At 46.3% G+C, this 17,686-nt stretch overlaps 1 protein-coding gene across 4 annotated transcripts; it reads left to right on the top strand.

The window, feature by feature from the left end:
• Nucleotides 1–1,513: 1,513 nt before the first annotated feature.
• Nucleotides 1,514–15,599, top strand: LOC116855916 (SIGLEC family-like protein 1). 4 transcript variants are annotated; one of them, XM_032839003.1, is made up of 6 exons: nt 1,514–1,539; nt 7,768–8,045; nt 8,402–8,683; nt 8,837–8,939; nt 14,342–14,480; nt 15,401–15,599. In XM_032839003.1, the coding sequence occupies exons 2-6, from the start codon at nt 8,006–8,008 to the stop codon at nt 15,482–15,484; spliced, it is 648 nt and encodes a 215-aa protein (XP_032694894.1). In that variant the 5' UTR covers nt 1,514–1,539; nt 7,768–8,005; the 3' UTR covers nt 15,485–15,599. The 4 variants fall into 4 exon arrangements, with proteins under 4 accessions (XP_032694894.1, XP_032694891.1, XP_032694892.1 ...); XM_032839000.1 differs by lacking the exon at nt 1,514–1,539 and adding an exon at nt 1,546–1,886 and having other exon boundaries at nt 7,763–8,045; XM_032839001.1 differs by lacking the exon at nt 1,514–1,539 and adding an exon at nt 2,892–2,966 and having other exon boundaries at nt 7,763–8,045.
• The last annotated feature ends 2,087 nt before the right edge of the window (nt 15,600–17,686 follow it).

Here is a 17,686-nt window from a genome sequence, read left to right on the forward strand (position 1 = left end):
TTTCTTGGCCAGGCTGAAAGGTAGGCATACAAGGAATGAGAACAAGAATCTGGCATGAGATCTGGCCATAGCTGTGTACTGTTCCCCTCAGAATGGATGACATTCCCTTCTGGTGCAAGATGCTGGCAATTTTTAGAGGCTGCAAAAAGGGTCATCTCTTCCTTGGGGCATTATTTGTGTGTAAATCCAATGGTTCTCCATCCAGCACTAATGTGATGGTTATCCTGTACGCAAGAGCAGATGTTTATATAAGCCCTCACATGTATGGACACCCTTTTGGTATGCGGTTCACACATTCCACAGAGACAGGAGCACACACTGTGCCAGATAATGAGGTGAACAAGCCAGACACTGGCCTTGCCTCCATGAAGCTCGTGCTCTACACAGGTTCACAATGAAGAAATAAATGCAAAATTGCAGCTTAAAATATTGACAAGTGCTAGGAAGAAAAAGGACCTAACACTATGAGAAAATATAAGGGACCAGGGGAAGAACCTAGTTTGGATTAGAGAATTAGAGAAGGCCTCTCTGAGAAAGTGACATTTGTGCTGAGGCCGAAAGGATTATTAGGGGGTCAGCAGATTCTAGGCTCTGGGATAGGAGAAGTTTAGTGAGTCCAAGAGCCCAGAGAGGGGATCTATGCACCTGAGCCCAGATGGAAGGGTGAGATCCTGAGGTGCCAGGCCTTTCAGGGCTTCAAAGGCTCTGGTGAGAAGTTTAAGTTTTATCCTCACTCACGGAGAGAGGGTTATTTCCTTGTGTGCTTTGTAATTTCAGAAAACGGGCTCCTAAGGAGTGGAGAAGCCATCTAGAAGAGAAACGGGAGAGAGGATGGGAACTGGGTTGGGAATAGGTCGGGGATAGGTTAAAAAAAAAAAAAGATTTTATTTATTTGACAGAGATCACAAGTAGGCAGAGAGGCAGGCAGAGAAAGAGGGGGAACAAGGCTCCCCGCCCAGCAGAGAGCCTGATGTGGGGCTCCATCCCAGGACCCTGAGACCATGACCTGAGCCCAAGGCAGAGGCTTAACCCACTGAGCCATCCAGGCTCCCCCTGTGATAAGTTTTGACAGATAATGGAGAACTGGGTCTTCCTCAGGTGTCTCGGTTAGTTGATGAAGGAGACCCTACTTGCAGGAAGGAAAAGGGGTACCAAGATGCCTTCTGATGGGCCCTGAGGGTCAAGCACTTGGCATTTTGTTCCTTGGTAGATGGCTTTCAATCCATCCCATCACCTGCTTGCCCACAAGTACTGGCTTGAGGAAGGAGTGTTCCTTACAGATTGCCCCACGTCTCCAGGGCCGGCAGGGGTCTCGAACCTCTGGCTCAAGATAAACGAAACACCAGTAACTCCAACCTCTCTCAAGCGCAGGAGACCAACGGTTCTACTTCATGGTTTCTCCCTGTCCCAGCAGCCCCCACGCGCATCCTCAGGCCCTGATTGGCTCTGGAGAGATTCGCGCATGCTTACTGGTATGCCTGAGGGGCGGGGCTTTGGGGGAGCAACATCCCCACGTGACCTCAGGCCCTTGGGACGTTGGTGAGGCTGGGGACTCACATGCCACCTAATGAACTTGTTATGAGTGAGCTAATCAGTTAGGTTTCCTCTACCTTAGTCCCTTCCCAGTGAGTCACTCAGTAGTTGTACACATGCTTATTGCACATGTCAGTTGATCTGGGTTGTAGGAAGCCATTAAATCAGCCAATCAATTCCTCCCTCTGGAAAGTAAGTTCCTGTAAGTAGTAAGTCAGCCAATGGTGAGTTTGGCTAAGTCCCCGTGATGCCCTTAACCAAACTCAAGGAGGACATTGAGTTGTCACGGAAATAGCAGAGTGGAGACGTGCTGAGGACTGTCCAGGCTGGAGCTGTGGGCACCCAAGACGAGGGTAAGTCTGGAAAGGGAAATGATTATTTAGCGGGAAGAGGAAAGAGGTTTCTTGTGGAGACAACCCATGGCTGCACCAAGCCCTGGAGAAGGGAAAGAGACTTGGAAGAGATCATAATTTTGAAGTCAGAAGGACCATTACGCATGGGCAATAACACCTGCTCCTTTTACAGATGGGGAAAATGGGGGGAAAGAGGGAACAGCACTTGTCTAAAGTTTCCAGTGAGTTACTGGCAAAGCCTTATCTGGAATCACCCCAGAGTTCTCCTTAATCTTTGATTTGAGGTTGTAAATAAATCACTATATTCAATTAGATTCTAAGAATTAATTTCTAATTAAATTTTTTAATTTCAAAAATAAAAAAAGACTTAATCTAACTGAAAGGAGAACTAGGCTAATCCAACTCTCCCCTCTCAGTAACTGAGCAAGCAGATGGAAAAAAAAAATGGTATGGATATAGAATACCAGCAACTGGGGTGGCTCAGTTGTTTGACTCAGTTGGCTCAGTTGGTTAAGCATCTGCCTTCAGCTCAGGTTGTGATCCCAGGGTCCTGAGATTGAGCCCTAAGTTGGGCTCCTTGCTCAGCAGGGAGCCTGCTTTTCCTTCTCCCTCTGCCTGCCACCCCCTGTGCTTGTGCTCTCGCTCTCTCTGCCAAATAAATAGATAAAATCTTAAAAAAAAATACCATCAGCCAAATTGACTTAAGTGACATTTATAGACTATCCCATCCAACAATATAGAATACACATTGTACTCAATAGGTCCTGGAACACTTAGAACATATTCTGAGCTATAAAGTCTCAACAAACTTAAATGAATTGTAATAATATAAAGTATGTTTTCTGACCCCAGTGGAATTAAACTGGAAACTAATAGTTGGAAAATCATCAAGATATGTGCTTATACATTTTTTTCAGACAAGAACCTTTTTAAGACCCTGGAGGACACAAAGATCTATTTGATGTAGGATCTTTCCTCAAGAATCTCATTCTTGGATAGTTCCCCTGTGGGATATTTGACCAGTTTCCCAAGTAGAGCAACAACCGAATGAAGAGGAAGCATATTTGTAGGCTGTACAAGGTGAATGTTGCAGCTCCACAAAGCTGTCAGGGAACCAGGACCACTATATTGTTGTTTACAGTATCCTTGGTCTGTGGCTTGGATCTTTATGGTTATCTCATGGTTGTCAAATGGCTGCTCCACCTCCAGCATCACATCCATATTCCAGGGAAAAAGGAGGAGAAGGAGCAAGAAGGGACGGGTTTTGAAAAAGAAGAAAGCAACAAAGAGAAAGTAGTGCTGATATCAGAAAAATAGAAATCTCAAAAAAGTCTTTGGCAGGTAGCCTCATGGTTGGTATTCTAAGTAGACAAGTCTCTCAGAATATTTGCTTAATAATAAATCGAGCAGAGTCCAAAGTTTTTATTTGCATTGCACATGTGGGAGAAAAGAAGAGTACAGTCCTACAGATGGGTGTACAATTTAAGAAAACAGACATGTCAGTTACAATATTATTGTTATCAGAGCAAGAAATTATCAAATAAGACAACTGGTCAGAATTCTATTTTATTTGGATATAATTTTCATAAGACATGGAATAATTTCTAATGTCTTTAGAGTCTCATAAGACCACTTTATTTAAATTGTTCTTCCAAGGGCGGATTTGTATCAACAGAGAACAGAAGAAGTCAGCAACAGTCATGAATATTCATACAAAACTGTATATTGCAAAGGAGAACATAAATTATATTCTTATAAACATTCTCAGTTTTGTACAATATCAAATCAGATTCCTTGAGTCCTTTTATAACACAAAACAATATCTTTTGATTTATAGCTTCAGGGGAAGTGAACATCTTTTTCATTCTTTCTAAGACTTGTTTCCTTTCATTATGAAAACTTATTTTTTTAAAACCAGGGTCTGGAATTCCATTAGCTAGCAATATATGCAAAAAACAGACCTTCAGAGCTCAGTTGTAATGATAAAGAAAGTAGGGTAAATGCTGAATAGGCTTTTATCCACACAAGACATTTTTCTTGTACTTGTACTTGTATTGGCCACAACAATCATAGAGCCATTCCTGGATGTAGAGGAGGCAGAGAAATAAAGGGTTTTTTGTTTTTTTGTTTGTTTGTTTGTTTGTTTGTTTTGTTTTGTTTTGTTTTTAACTGGGGGTTGATCATCTGAACAAATTTGAAATTATAAGTATACACAGGAGGGTGGTTATCAGGTAGGCATTTCTCAGAGTTTGTCTGAGACATTGCCCTAAAAGAGATGAATGGATAGGGATGTTGAAGTGAGTCTAGGAATGGAGGCTTCTTTCTGGTTGTGGAGATCATGGAAGGCTACCTGATGGAAGTTCATTTGACCTGGACTTAGAAAGAGGGCTAGGATTGAATGTGGGCAGAGCGGAGAGTTGCAGAAGAATGTAGTGAAAAGAAGAGTGCCCCAAGTAAACATACAGAGACAGGAATGTATAGACTATATGTGGAAAGGTACTTCTCTCTTTGACAGGCAAAGAATAGCAGAGGCTAGGGAAAGATGCAGTGGAGATAGGGCAACTTTTTGAGCAAAATCATGGACAGCCTCAAATGCAAGGCAAAGGAGTTTGGAATTTATCCTGTTGACCTAGAAATGTCTTCTATTGCTTAAATACTACTTAAATATATTCTGTCCTCTCCACCCACATGGCCACTATTTCTTCCTCTTGAACTATTTCTTTCTCCTCAATGCAGATCCATAGTGATCTTTATGACACCCAAATATGTTCCCCATGGTTCAAAATCTTTGAAAGTGATTTTCATGACTTCCCCCATCGACTTGGGAGAGAGGTCAAGCTCCTCAGTCTGGCAGTTGAGGTCCTTCAAAGAGGGAAGGACCTGGGGGTGATGACTAGAGGAGAAAGAAGAAAGACATGGTACTGGGGCTCCAGAGAGAGTCTCGGAAACACTGCTCTATCCTTGAAATTCCTTAGCATCTGTTCCCATGAAGCTCCTAATTCTCAAGGTAAACAGAATTTAAGAGTGGTTGAAGAGACAAAAGCCCCTAGTAGGCTATGAATTTACCTCAACCTCTACCCCATGCCTCTTACTGCTGATTCTCTCTTCATCCATTCCAAATCCTGCCCTCCACAACATATGGATGAGGCCTGAGTTAGCAACCAGATAGGTCCTGGCCCTTTCTTGTCCCTGAGATCCTGTTGGTGCTTATGTCATTGCCACTGTTATGGTTGGGTAAATAGAATGAGAATCAGGGTTGGAGGTGTCTGAGGAAGTGAAAAAAGAGTAGGGGTGAGGTGGGTATGGGTGGGGAGTGGAAGACAGGGCTGAGTAAGGTGAAGACATAGAGAATTAAGTACTGATAAATAATAAATAATAGACATCTTCCATGTGCATATTCTGTGACTCAGAGTGTGTCCCATTTCATCTACCCAAAAGCTCCCTGAGGAATTATTGTCCTCATTTCACAGATGAGGAAACAGGCTTTGGGAGATTCAGCAACTTGCCACAAGTCATTAGAAATTTCGCTATTGGAGTGCCCAACTCCTCTGACTCTTAATTCCATTTTAATGCCATGCCCATGCCACTCCAGAACTTCAATGATAAATGTACACACATCTGCTTTCTCAACACCATCATCTGTGTATGGTGGGTGTTACTAAGTCACGTCTTAGAGAAGAGAAATAGCATGGTGTTCCAGAACCAAGAATGTTGAGATCCCTTGTGGTGATGTTTTGGAATACTGGACTTAACATGTGGAAAACCAGGTTCTAGTTGATGCTGTTACTCCTTTCTCTGTAACCTGAAGTAGGCCCTTAACCTTTCTGAGCCCCAGTTTCTCACCTGTCTAAGGGACTATAAAAAACCATTATCAGGATGGCTTAAACTGCTTTCTATGAAGGTGTTGGAAAATCTATAAACAATTATACAGGTCAGTAATATAACCGTAATTTTAGGATGACATTACTAGAAGTGGCCTCGGCCTCCCTCCATTTTATGCATAAGGGACCTGTCACCTGGGAAATGAAGAAAGCAAGGAAAAGAATACTTGTTCAGTGAGAGCCAACAGCTAAGTTACAGTCTACAATTATTATAGAGTACTATGTACATCTTTAGTTAATATCTCTTAATTCCCACAACACTGTAGTATTGGTAGTATTGTGCCCATTTTTCTGATTGAGAAACTGAGATTCAGAAATGGAGCTACATGGCCAACTTCGCAAGATAAAATTAGTACCAACACTAAGAACAACAGAAAAACCCAGCGGGCTAAATTGTGGTGGTACACTTAGGAGTCCACAAGACCACCCTCAGGTTCAATGATTCACAAGAAAGACTCACAGAACTTAGCAGAACTGTTATATTCTCAGTTGCAATTTATTACAGCAAACAAATGGGGATTAAAATCAGCAGAGGGAAGAGGCATGAAGGGCAGGATTTAGGAGAGACTAGGCATAAGCTTTCAGTTGTCTTCTCCCAGTAGAGCTGTGCATACAGTATTTATTTCTCCTAGCAATGTTTGGCAATATGCCCAGTGTTGCCAGGCAGGGAATCTCACTCAGCTTTAGTGTCCAGGGTTTTTACTGGGGGCCTGGTCACATAGGCATGGCTGACCTTAGTCTCTAGCTCCTCCAGAGGTCAAACTGATACCACATATGGCCCAAGGTCCCCTCCATAAACCACTTTGTTCATATAGACTATCCGGCATGACCCATGGCCCTAGGTAATAGACACTCTTATCAGGAGGACATTCCAAGGGCTTAGAGGTTACCTCCCTAGAGCTGGGAAATGGTCAAACCTTTCTAGGGTAAGCTTAATCCTTTAATGCACAAGTGAGATACTGGAGGACACTAGGTTAGTCAGTTTTTCAACTTAAATCCCTCCCCACAGGGTTACTTTCTCATGTTTTGGTGGAACTCAAGAAGCTACAAGTAGAAGATGTGTAATCCTTTGAATATTTGAACTTCCCAAGGAATCCCCAAGCAATTCTGTGCCCATGGCCTACTGTTTCAATAAAAATATCGGGTCCTGTGTAGCTATAAATCAACCCAGTGCTACCATAGATAATAACACCAAGGGCAGATTCCACACTATTTGAAATCTTGACGAACAAGACTGTACCCTGCTGATCCACAATGTACTTAAAAGGGACACTATGACCTACTTATTCTGTGCAGATCTAGAACACAAGAGTCCTTCCTGTAGGAGGATATAAAACTCTCCATATCAGATGACAATCTCATTCAAATGAGTGGTTTGTAAAGGAGGAACTCCAAGAAGATGTTCTGATAATTGTGTGGTTTTTACTTCATAGAGCTTTATAAAATCCTAGGTATATCATTTTTACAATAATACAGTGATATGGTACAATTGATAACTTTATTTTTCCAGAAATAAAAGAGGGGGAAAGTGACTTGCCCCACACCATCCAGCAAGTAAGAGGTGGATGGGGAAGCAATCACAGATCTGCTGGAAAGGGGCAGAGCCTGAGGGGACAGTTGGATTGGGAGGGAAGATGCACTGTAGGAACTGACCCTAGGAGGTCTGGGCTGGGGGACAGGTAAGGAATCAGAGGCAATGTAGATCTCAGAAAATTCTCTCACCCTTAGGCTTGAGAGTCCAGGATTCAGGTTCAAGCTCTGCCTCCTTAAGGAAGTCTCCTCAGTTTGCTCACCTAGATAGTGCAGAGAAGGGAAATATCCATGTGAAAATATATCCAACAGTAACAGTATCAAGTTCCATGAGGTTATCAGAGTGGGGAGGGTGTACCAGGTGAACTTATGGGTGAGAAAATGCTTTGTAACCTGGAGACACTGTGGGTCATTGAAGTATCCATGAGGATCCCTCGTTTCAGTCCAATCTGTCTTTCCCTTCAGGGCAGACCCAGAAACCAGAGCTCCACATCCTAGAGATTCTCGTGGCTGGGGATCCTATGATCTTGACTTGTACCATTAAAGGCACCGAAAAGAAAACAAAGCCCCTTTCCTTTCCTGGAATTGGCCCACCATGTTCACCAGCACAGATGGCTCCAGCAACTCCTCCTCCTACTGCTGTACCTCACCCTGAAGCCTCAGGATTATAACACCACCCTCAGATGTCATTTGAATTTCTCCCCAGCTATGTTCTCTGAAAGTGCTGAGGTTGCATTCCAAGTGGTCTGTGAGTGCTGGTGGGCAAAGGAAGATCCAGAGTCTGGGAGAAGTGGTGGGCTCAGGAGAAATTCCCGAGTCCTGGGGCAGGGTTGGGTGGGAGGAGTCTGGCAAGCTGTCACATCTTTACCAGGCTTCAGCGGCTGAAAGACCAGAGGTAAGAGCTAAACAAGAATCAGACACAGGTGAGGAAGAGGATGAAGGGAAACTGGTCTGAGAAGCCCAGAGAAGCTTCTCTGAAAGCTTTTCTGAAAGTTTTTCTGAAGCTCCTTGGGAATCAGGAATAAGAATAGGAATAAGGAAAAGGAGAAAGTGGAGAAAGGAAGTCAGGATGCCTTGGTGACTGCTGACCCTCTCTCCCCATAGCACCCACAAGGCTGCTTAATTCCTCTTGTTCCTTGGAGAAGATTCTGCAGTGTAGCTGTTCCTTCCATGGGCTCCCCACACCCTCTATGCAGTGGTTGCTGGAAGGTGTTCCTGTGAGTGTCAACAACACAAATAGCATCTTCAAGGTGACTTCCACGGTAATTGGTGCCTGGAACAACAGCACCATTAGCCTCACTGGGGAGCCAGATTTACTCATGAATCTCCGCTGTGAGGGGAAGAACCAACATGGAATCCATGCTTCACGTGTCTTCCTCCTACCAGGTCGGTACACAGGGGTCTACTGACTGGGCTAGAACAACAACACCGGGGGATCAAAATGAGGATGGGCGCAGGGCCAGAGGAAAGAGTGGTAGCTCAGACTGCCAGCCTTAGGAGGAAAAAAAAATAACCACTCTCACTTCCCTCTGATTCCAGATAAGCATTCAGGTTCCAGTGTGTTCGTGAAAGGGCTGACCCAGGGCATCGTGTATGGATCCATCATCTCCGCACTGTTCTTCTTCTTCCTTGTCCTCCTCATGTGAGTATCAGGTTAAAATTCATTATCAAGACTTTTCCAACACCTACTACATTTATTTATGTTCTTTATTTCCTTCATTATAATCCTTCCAATCTGTTCTTCTTTGCCCACTTAACATGGTCTCTTATATCATTTAATTTAGCCATTCTTCCTCTCCCAATATGTGAGTGTAAGGCTATCAATTTCCCTCTAAGCACAACTTTAGTTGCATCTCACAAACTTTGGTATAAAGTATTTTAGTATCACTTGGTTAAGATAGTTCTAATTTCCATTTTGATTTCTAACCCAGGAGAGTTTTTCTTAGACATACCAATGTATTCTAATGATCCTGTTTTCTTTATTTCTAGCTTAAATCCAATAAGTGGATTTAATACTATGAATTATTTCAATTCTTTATTTTCTTTGTGGTAGTTTTTATAAACATTCCACACAGGCTTAAAAAGAATGTGTATTCTACACTTGATGAAGACTGTTTACAACAGATACATAGGCTTTTTCTTTTTTTCAGATACATAGGCTTTAAATCAAGTTCATCTTTTCTAGTTGTATTGTGATTTCTGCTCAGTGCCCTTCTCTGCACTTCTCCTCCCATCCCTGCTCCCCTGTCTCACCAGGCTGACATCTACTCATCATTAAGGGCTCAGCTCACAGCCTTTCCACCATGTGTTCCAGGAAACCTTCCCTGGCACTGGGCTGGGTGCTTTTTCAGGGCCCCCACAGCCATCTGGGCTTTTGGATAGTATTAGTGCTAATGGTTCTACTCTGATGTGACTAAGTGTGGGTATCTGTTTTGTTTGTTTGTTGTTAGGTACATCTGCTTTGCCTCTTTCATCTGTGCTCTCGTGTCTGTTACCTCCATCATTTCCTTTCACTGTGGGCTTCTGATTTAATATTTCTCAGATTTTCTTTTTTCCTCTGTTTGTCCTTTTGCTCTATGTCCTGCATTTTCTAGGGATATAGACAAGTAAGCAAGTGCTAGGTTAAAGGTCCATACAAGGGAGATACTAAGGGGACCCCACCCTTCAGAATCTCCATCCTTGTAGGGGAAGGTGGCATCCGTACTGCCTAGAAATCCTTCCACACAGGACACCTGGGTGGTTCAGTCAATTAAGTGTCTGACTCTTGATTTCAGCTCAGGTCATGATCTCAGGGTCCAGGGATCAAGCCCCACATCAGCTCCTTGCTGAATGGGGAGTCTGCTTCCTTCCCTCTCCCTCTGCCCCTCCTCCCCACTCTCTCTCTAAAATAAATAAATCTAAAAAAAAAAAAAGAAATCCTCCCACACACCCCCGAGAGCCTTTCCCAATATGACGCCTTATCAGTATTACAGATGTTTTCTTTCCTTCCCCTCTTCTCTTATCTCCTTCCCCTCACTGGGCAACAAGTTTTACCCACTTCACAGGAAAAAAGCAACTCCCCAACACCTACAGAGTTATTGCCACTGGCACTGGTGATTTACTTCTTGCCTTTTTCAGAGAAAGAGGCATCCCTCTTCCTGTCCAAGGTTAGCCTCACCTCCTTTGCCTGGGAATCCATCTCCTCCACACTCCATTAATCATCTCTTCTGTCTCCTAAATTTTCAGTCATTCTTTCTTCACCAGTTCTTTCTCTGAAGGGTATAAACATGCCCAAATCTCTCCAACCTCAGCCCCACAAACACCCTCTATGTACCATCCAATTTTTTTTGAGAGAAGAGCTTACTCCCACTGCCTGATTCTCATCACCCTTACATTCGTCAGTCCCCTACAATCTGCTCACCAGCACCACGCCATTGAAATGGCACTGTCTAAAGCAGTCAGTTATCCTTATTCTCAGAATTATTCTCAAAATCCAATGGCAGATGTTCTATATTTTTCTTGTTCACTTTAGGTAGCATTTATGATTCTGGTGGGTGGGGTGAGGCCCTCCTACCCATGGGCTTTTTTTTTTTTTTTTTTCACAGTGAAGGAGGATGGTGAAGCCATCTGCTGAAAGATGTGGGTGGGAGCAGGGGTGAGGGGAAGGGATCAAGAAAAGTGGTGATGGTGATGAGGTGATTGGAATAGCCACTGAGAAGAATGAGTGGGATCCACATGAAGACAAGGGAAATAATTGGTGACCAGCAGCAAAGGTCCAATGGTGACTGGAGATTGTTCAATATTAGCGGCAACAATGTCATTGCTGTGTGATGTTTCCTCTCAGTAGTGGTCATTGGAAGAGAAAGAGTGAAGGGTGGAATTGATCTAGATTTGGGAATTTGCAGGCAGGATGCCATGGAAGGATGATGGGGTGGAACACCAGAGAGATATGAAAGCTGGGGGAAAGAGCACTTCGAGTGGGTAGCCATTGTTCCCAGTGAGGCAGGGAAAAAAGGAAGAGAAACCAAGGTGCTAGAGAATGTGGTATCTTGGATCTGAAGCCTCCATCTGTGAGATCAAGGAACAGAAACCAAAGACTGAAAGAGAGCATAAGGAAGTTAAATAGGACAGAATGAGGCACAGCATACAGTATTGGGATTTAAACTGTCATAGGTGGAAAAGTTTTGAGGAATAATGCATGAAGGATAATGGTTAAAGGAGATAAGTCACATTAGTTAGGACTCTTCCAGTTGTGAGTAATAAGAGCTGAATTCAGCAAGCTCAAGGAAAAAGGAAACAGTTATGGCTATTTGTTGCTATATTATAGTCCTCTAAACTTGGTGACTTTAAACAATGGTCATTTTAGTATATCGCACAATTTCATGGATCAGGAATTTGAGTAGGGCCCAACTGAATGATTCTTCAGCTTCCTATGGTATCCACTGAGGTCACTTGGTGGTATTTAGCTAGCTGCTGGGCTAGGGCAGAGGATCCAAGATGCCTTCACTCACATGCCTGGCATTTTGCTGTGGACAGCCAGAGGATGGGGCTCACCTGGGCCCCTCTTGCTTTCCATGCAGTGTTAGAGCCTCGTCTGTCATGGTCCCTTCCAAGGCAAAGTTGCCAGTTCTTTTAAGGTTAGGTCTGGAATTGATAGAATGTCACTTCCATCATATCCTCTCAGAACAAGTCACAGACTAGCCAAGATTCAAGGGGAAGGGAAAATAGACCCCATTTCTCCATGGGAGGAGTGCCAGAAATTTGCAGCCATCTGTACGTAATCTGCTACAGGAACATATTGACCATCTGTTAAGTCTAAGACTTCAACAACAGAGATTTATTTTCTCATAGTTCTGGAGGCTGGAAGCCTAAGATCCAAGTGTCAGCAGGATTGCTTTCTCTTAAGACTCCTTGGCTTGTGCATGGTCACCCTCTTACCACTTCACATGATCATTCCTGTGCACACACACACCTGGTGTCTGTCCCTCTTCTCCTTTTTTTTTTAAGATTTTTATTTATTTTAATATTTTTTAAAGATTTTATTTATGTATTTGACAGATAGATCACAAATAGGCAGAGAGGCAGGCAGAGAGAGAGAGAGGGGAGGAAGCAGGCTCCCCACTGAGCAGAGAGCCCAATGCAGGACTTGATCCCAGGACCCTGGGATCATGACCTGAGCCCAAGGCAGAGGCTTTAACCCACTCAGCTACCCAGGCACCCCGGGTTTTTATTTATTTTAGAGACGGGGCAAGAGAGAATGAGTTGGGGGAGGACATGAGGGAGAAGGACAAGCAGACTGTGCTGAGTACAGAGCCCAGTGCAGAGCTCCATCCCACAACCCTGAGACCATGACCTCAGCCAAAATCCAGAGTCTGCCACTTACTGACGAAGCCACCCAGGCACCTGTCCTTCTTCTTACAAGGACACAAGTCATATTGGATTAGGACCCACCTAAAAGCCTCAATTTAACTTAATCACCTCATTGAAGGTCCTATCCAAGTACAGTCACATGGATTAGGGTCCATCCATATAACCTCATTTTACCTTAATTACCTTTTTAAAGGTCCTTTCTTCAAAAACAGTTACATTCTGAGGTACTGGGTGTTGGAATGAATTGGGTGGGATGAGGAAGACACAATTCAGCCCATAACGGGGAGTACCTATACTTCAGACATGACTGGATCTAGGTATGCAAATGACATTATTAAGAGTCTGCTGTCCCCGTGCCTTTGCTCTGCTTCCTTCTGTTACCTCCATCATTTCCTTTCACTGTGGGCTTCTGATTTAATATTTCTCAGATTTAACCCCTGGAGGCTCTCTCCCCCTAGTGGCAAGATGGCCAGGAGCAGGCACATGATTGTATCCTATCTCAGCAACTCTAGCTGAGACAGGACTTGTCTTCCTCTTGAGGATATATCAGTCCAGAGAAGACTCTGATGGTCCCTGCTTCAGTCACAGGACCATCCTTGACTAATGTCCAGGTGGGTGAGGTACTTTGGTGGGCCAGTCCTAAACTTGCCTACTGTGCCATTCCAGTCCCATAGAAACCATAATAAAAGCTCCCACATGAGCTTCCCCCTTCTACTTCCCTGACCAACCCTGGAGCTTCCCCCATGTGGCCCTGTGTCGCATGGTGTGCCCTTCTTGGGAACTTGGAGATTTTTTTTTAAAGATTTTATTTATTTATTTGTCAGGGAGAGAGAGAGCACACACAAGCAAGAGGAGAGACAGAGGGAGAGGAAGAAGCAGACTCCCTGCTAAGCAGGGAGCCCAACACAGGGCTTGATCCCAGGGCCCTGGGATCATGATCAGAGACAAAGGCAGATGCTTAACCAACTGAGCCACCCAGATGTCCCACCTCTTGGGAACTTTGAATAACAAACTATCTATTCAATGGCAGCCATTCCCCCAATCTGTTAGCTTCATCACAGCTGAATACAAACAAAATCCCATGTGCATTCCCACTCCCAGCGAAGAGCCAGACTGAGCAAAGCAGGGGGACCAATGAGCAGGGCAGTTGCAGTTGCCAGGGCAAGAAAGGAAGGGAACCAGTTATGTAACCAATGATACATCTACACAACAGAGCACCACGCAACTGTGAAAAAGACTAAGGAGGCTGTCAATGTACCAATATGCACAGATACAGTGGAAATATTGAGAGAAAGAAAAAAGGTGTAAAAAATTAGTCTAGAAAAAAAAATCGTATACATATTGAGACATCACAGGGCTGGGAGAGAAGCTGAGGAAAGGCACCACCGTGAAGGGACTGGGTTGGGGAGGGCTGGGACTTTGTCATGGGGGTGCTGGGGAGCCATGGGATGGCTGGGAGCAGGGAAGGTGCAGGTCAGCTCTGGGGCAGGAGGCTGGAAAAGAAGCTAGGAAGAGGATCCAGGCCAACAGAGTAGGTATTTGTATGCCTGTTAGAGGAGGAGAGGGAGTTGCTGGTCACAGAACTAGCAAATGGAGGGAAAGGGTCTTCTGACCCCCAGCCTAGGGCTCCTTCTGGGAACAAGGAGGGGACGGGGAGACGGAGCACAGTATTAACCACAGGGCTCATTACTTTAGAATGAAGATGCTTCAATGGTGGGAGGACAGACACATTTCCAAGGCTAAAGAGGCCCCAATTCTCCAGATACCAGAGTTGCTGGAAGAGCCAGAAATAGCTGTGAAGTCTGAAGCCAAAAGCACTGAGCATCAGTTGGAGGTAAGTCCCTGGGCTAGGACAGACACCAGCTGAGGCCAGCTGACCTCCACATGCTGCCTGAACTCACCCACTGCCTGTTGACACCACCAGGGAACACTCTTTAGAAACAAAGATTGGCCGGGACCCCTAGACTTGCAAATCCAACCCCTCAGGGTCAGAGTCCAGAGGTTGTGCACTGCCAGCAATGTCTCCGACTCATTCTGACATGTGGCCACTGGCAGGGCTGGGTCTTACCTGAGTGTCTGTCTGGTGCCTCAAGCCAAGTCCCCTTCCAGCAGCAGAGTCCCCTTTGCTGTGGATGGTGGAGAGCCTGAGGGGCTCTGGGCCCAGCCCCTGCCCCAGGTGGGAAGGCAGACTTGGCCACAAGTGGCTGCTGCCCTTCCGGGAGTGAACAGAAAATACTAGGGCATGGGCCTTATTATTATTAGTCTGCTCGAGGCTGCCATAACAAAGGGCCCCAGACTCAGGAACTTAAACAGCAGGCATTCTCACAGATCCGGAGGCCAGAAAACCAAGATCGAGGTGTCTGCAGGGCTGGTTCCTTGCGAGCACTCTCCGGGGCTTATAGATGTCCACCTTCTCCCTGTGTCCTCATGTGGCCTTCCCTGTGCACGCGTCTGTGTCCTAATCTCTTTACGTGAGGACACAGGTAATAACGAATTAGGGCCCACGCTAATGGCCTCAGTTTAATTTAATCATCTCTTTAAAGGCCCTGTCTCCAAATAAAGTCAGTGCGAGGTACTGCGGGTTAGGGCTTCAACATATGAATTGTAGGGGGAAGGGGCTTACAAGGGGGAGGGCACAGTTCAGCCGGTGACACAGGCATCAAGGAATTAGTCATAGCCCTCCACTGGGGGGGACCCAGAGAGGGGAAGGGCTTGGCCAAGGCAGAAGAATGCCAGGATCTGGTTCTCCCACAGTCTAGGGCTCTTAAGCCAGGACTGACCATGGGCAAGAAAGCTCCCAGACGGATCAAGACAGATGCGTGGTTCTCAGACGCCTAGCTCCACCAGCCCGGTCAGACTTCCCAGACCTACAGAGCAGGAGCAGTATTTCCATCCAGAGACTCTAAGACCAGAAGCCAGCGCCAGGAGCTCACGCATTCACCCCACAAGGACTCCCATGAGCCGGACCTGTTTGTCAGTCCCCTCCCCAACCAAAGACCTGCCTGCTCTCTGCCCTTGAGCAACGTGGTCTGGGCAAGCCTGCCAATGTGCAGGACCACAGGTGACATACACGGGACCCTGGGGGGAGACAGCACTAGTAGATGGGCTAACGCTATTGTCCACACGGGCACTGTGACCCAGAGTAACAGTGACCCTCCTGCAGCTTCAGGCACTGCCAAGCAAAGCTAGCCTCCGCACTCTGCAGAGGGAAACTGAGACCCGTGGAAGGTAAGCGCCTGAAACACTAAAGAAGCCCAGAGGTCTCTCTGCAGGGACACTGGAGATCACGGCCCCGTCCTCCACACCCCCACGTTGCAAATAGGGAAACAGAGTCTCACAGTGCCTCAGGCCACACAATAAGACTGCACAGCCCAGGACGCCCCTCCCCCAACCCAGGACCCTTGCTCCCTGGAGCAGTTGTCCCTGTCCCCTGGAGATTTTCTTCCTGACCTTATAAGACTATGGTGCGGAGGCTGCAAACTCAAAAGCCCACAGGGGCCGGGCAGGTAACAAAATGAGTGCCCCTGGTCCCTATGGGAACCCAGTGGTCCTGAGGGCAGGTGTCCCACCTGAAGGGGGCAGCAGAGAACTCAGATCCCACTCTTACCTGTCCCCTCCCCCAGCAGGAATGAAATCTGCTGGGTCTTCTGGTTTCTCTTTTATCTATTTATCTATTTATTTGTTTTCAGAAGAATCCAGACATCTAGATTCCAGTGTGAAATTTCTGGATTCGAACTGTTAGTAACTGTTTTTAAAATGCAGCACGGGCCCCCGAAAAGCCATATGTGGACCTATCATTTCCAAGTCTCGTCAGAACCATAGACATGGAGGAGACACCTTTCCTCTAAACACACATCCTGCCCAAAGGTATTGTCATTCAGAATGCAAATGACTTGCCCAGTGGAAACAGAATCCCCAGACCCTGGGCAGAGGCTTGGGTCTGGAAGAAAGAGACAGAATTATTTAGACGGAGAAGGACATTCCAGGAATTCATTCATAGGTGTTGCCACAAACAGCTGTGGCGTCCCCATGTGGAAGGCCTTGGGTTGGGGACACCGGTGAGTGAGGTTCATGTCCTGCCCGCAAGGCCTTCCCGGGTCTGGTTGCGGCCTGCAGGGTCAAGGCTGCAGACAGGGTGCATCAGGGAGGGGCAGGGGCCAGTACTGGAAAGAGAGAGCATGACTGGGAGAACTGGGAGCTGGAGCGTTGCACCCTGATCTGGGCAGACATGCTGGGAGCTGGGAAGCCACGGGATGAAAAGCGGGGGACCTGGGGTGCTCCAGCGAGGGCAGCACAAGCAGGGGGCAACAGCAGGAAGGAATGAACCAGTCAGGGCACCCCAGGCTGGCCAGAGGAAGCTCCCCTGCTCTTGGGTCTCAATCATCGTCCAGCCGGCTCTCAGAAGCAAGAGGGACTGCTGCCTGAAGGACACACAGGGCAGGGACAGCACCCTCGAGCTCAGCTTCGGAGGCCCAGCAGCCTGCCAGTTACGGACTCAGGGATACCTAGCCCAGGAAAAAAACATGCTGTCCCCATGGGTGGGTGGCAGGGAGCCAGCAGCAGCTCCGCAAATGAAGATGAGGTTGGAAAGTGGATCTTTGACCAAGGAGCAGCTGCCCTGCGGGGTTTCTGGTTCACCACCCACCCCTCCTCGTCACTCTCTGCCTCCGTTGCCACCCCGCTCTCACCCACTCCCTCTGTTCCTCATCTAATACACGTTTTCCCAGGGCCCCCAAGTGCCACACTCATGCTGAGCCCTGCAGGGACACCGGCATGGGTCCCTCCCAGTCACAGGTGCCTTGGGGGGAGGGGACTGTGAGTGGGGGACCACTGAGGTTCAGAGATGGATGCCCAAGCTGCTGAGAACCTTTATCCATCAGAGGAGGATGCTTCTGTCCCCATCTAGCCTGAGGACAAACCTCTGGTCTCCGATTGTGATATGACAGTCACTCATGTCACTGGGCAAATCTTGCTATTTCCTCACTCCACCTGAGGAGATCATGGGGGAGGTGGACTTTATAAATAGCCCTCCCTCTTTCC

This window comes from Lontra canadensis, unplaced genomic scaffold, assembly GCF_010015895.1.
Source record: "Lontra canadensis isolate GAN:19392208 unplaced genomic scaffold, GSC_riverotter_1.0 scaffold107, whole genome shotgun sequence".
Classification (NCBI taxonomy): Eukaryota; Metazoa; Chordata; class Mammalia; order Carnivora; family Mustelidae; genus Lontra; species Lontra canadensis.

Excerpts from the sequence above, each read along its gene's own strand:
- LOC116855916 (XM_032839003.1), top strand. The coding sequence starts at position 8,006 with ATGTTCTCTGAAAGTGCTGAGGTTGCATTCCAAGTGGTCT. Across the intron at positions 8,684-8,836 it reads ACGTGTCTTCCTCCTACCAG|ATAAGCATTCAGGTTCCAGT; the intron begins GTCGGTACACAG and ends CTCTGATTCCAG. Across the intron at positions 8,940-14,341 it reads TTCTTCCTTGTCCTCCTCAT|AATGAAGATGCTTCAATGGT; the intron begins GTGAGTATCAGG and ends TCATTACTTTAG.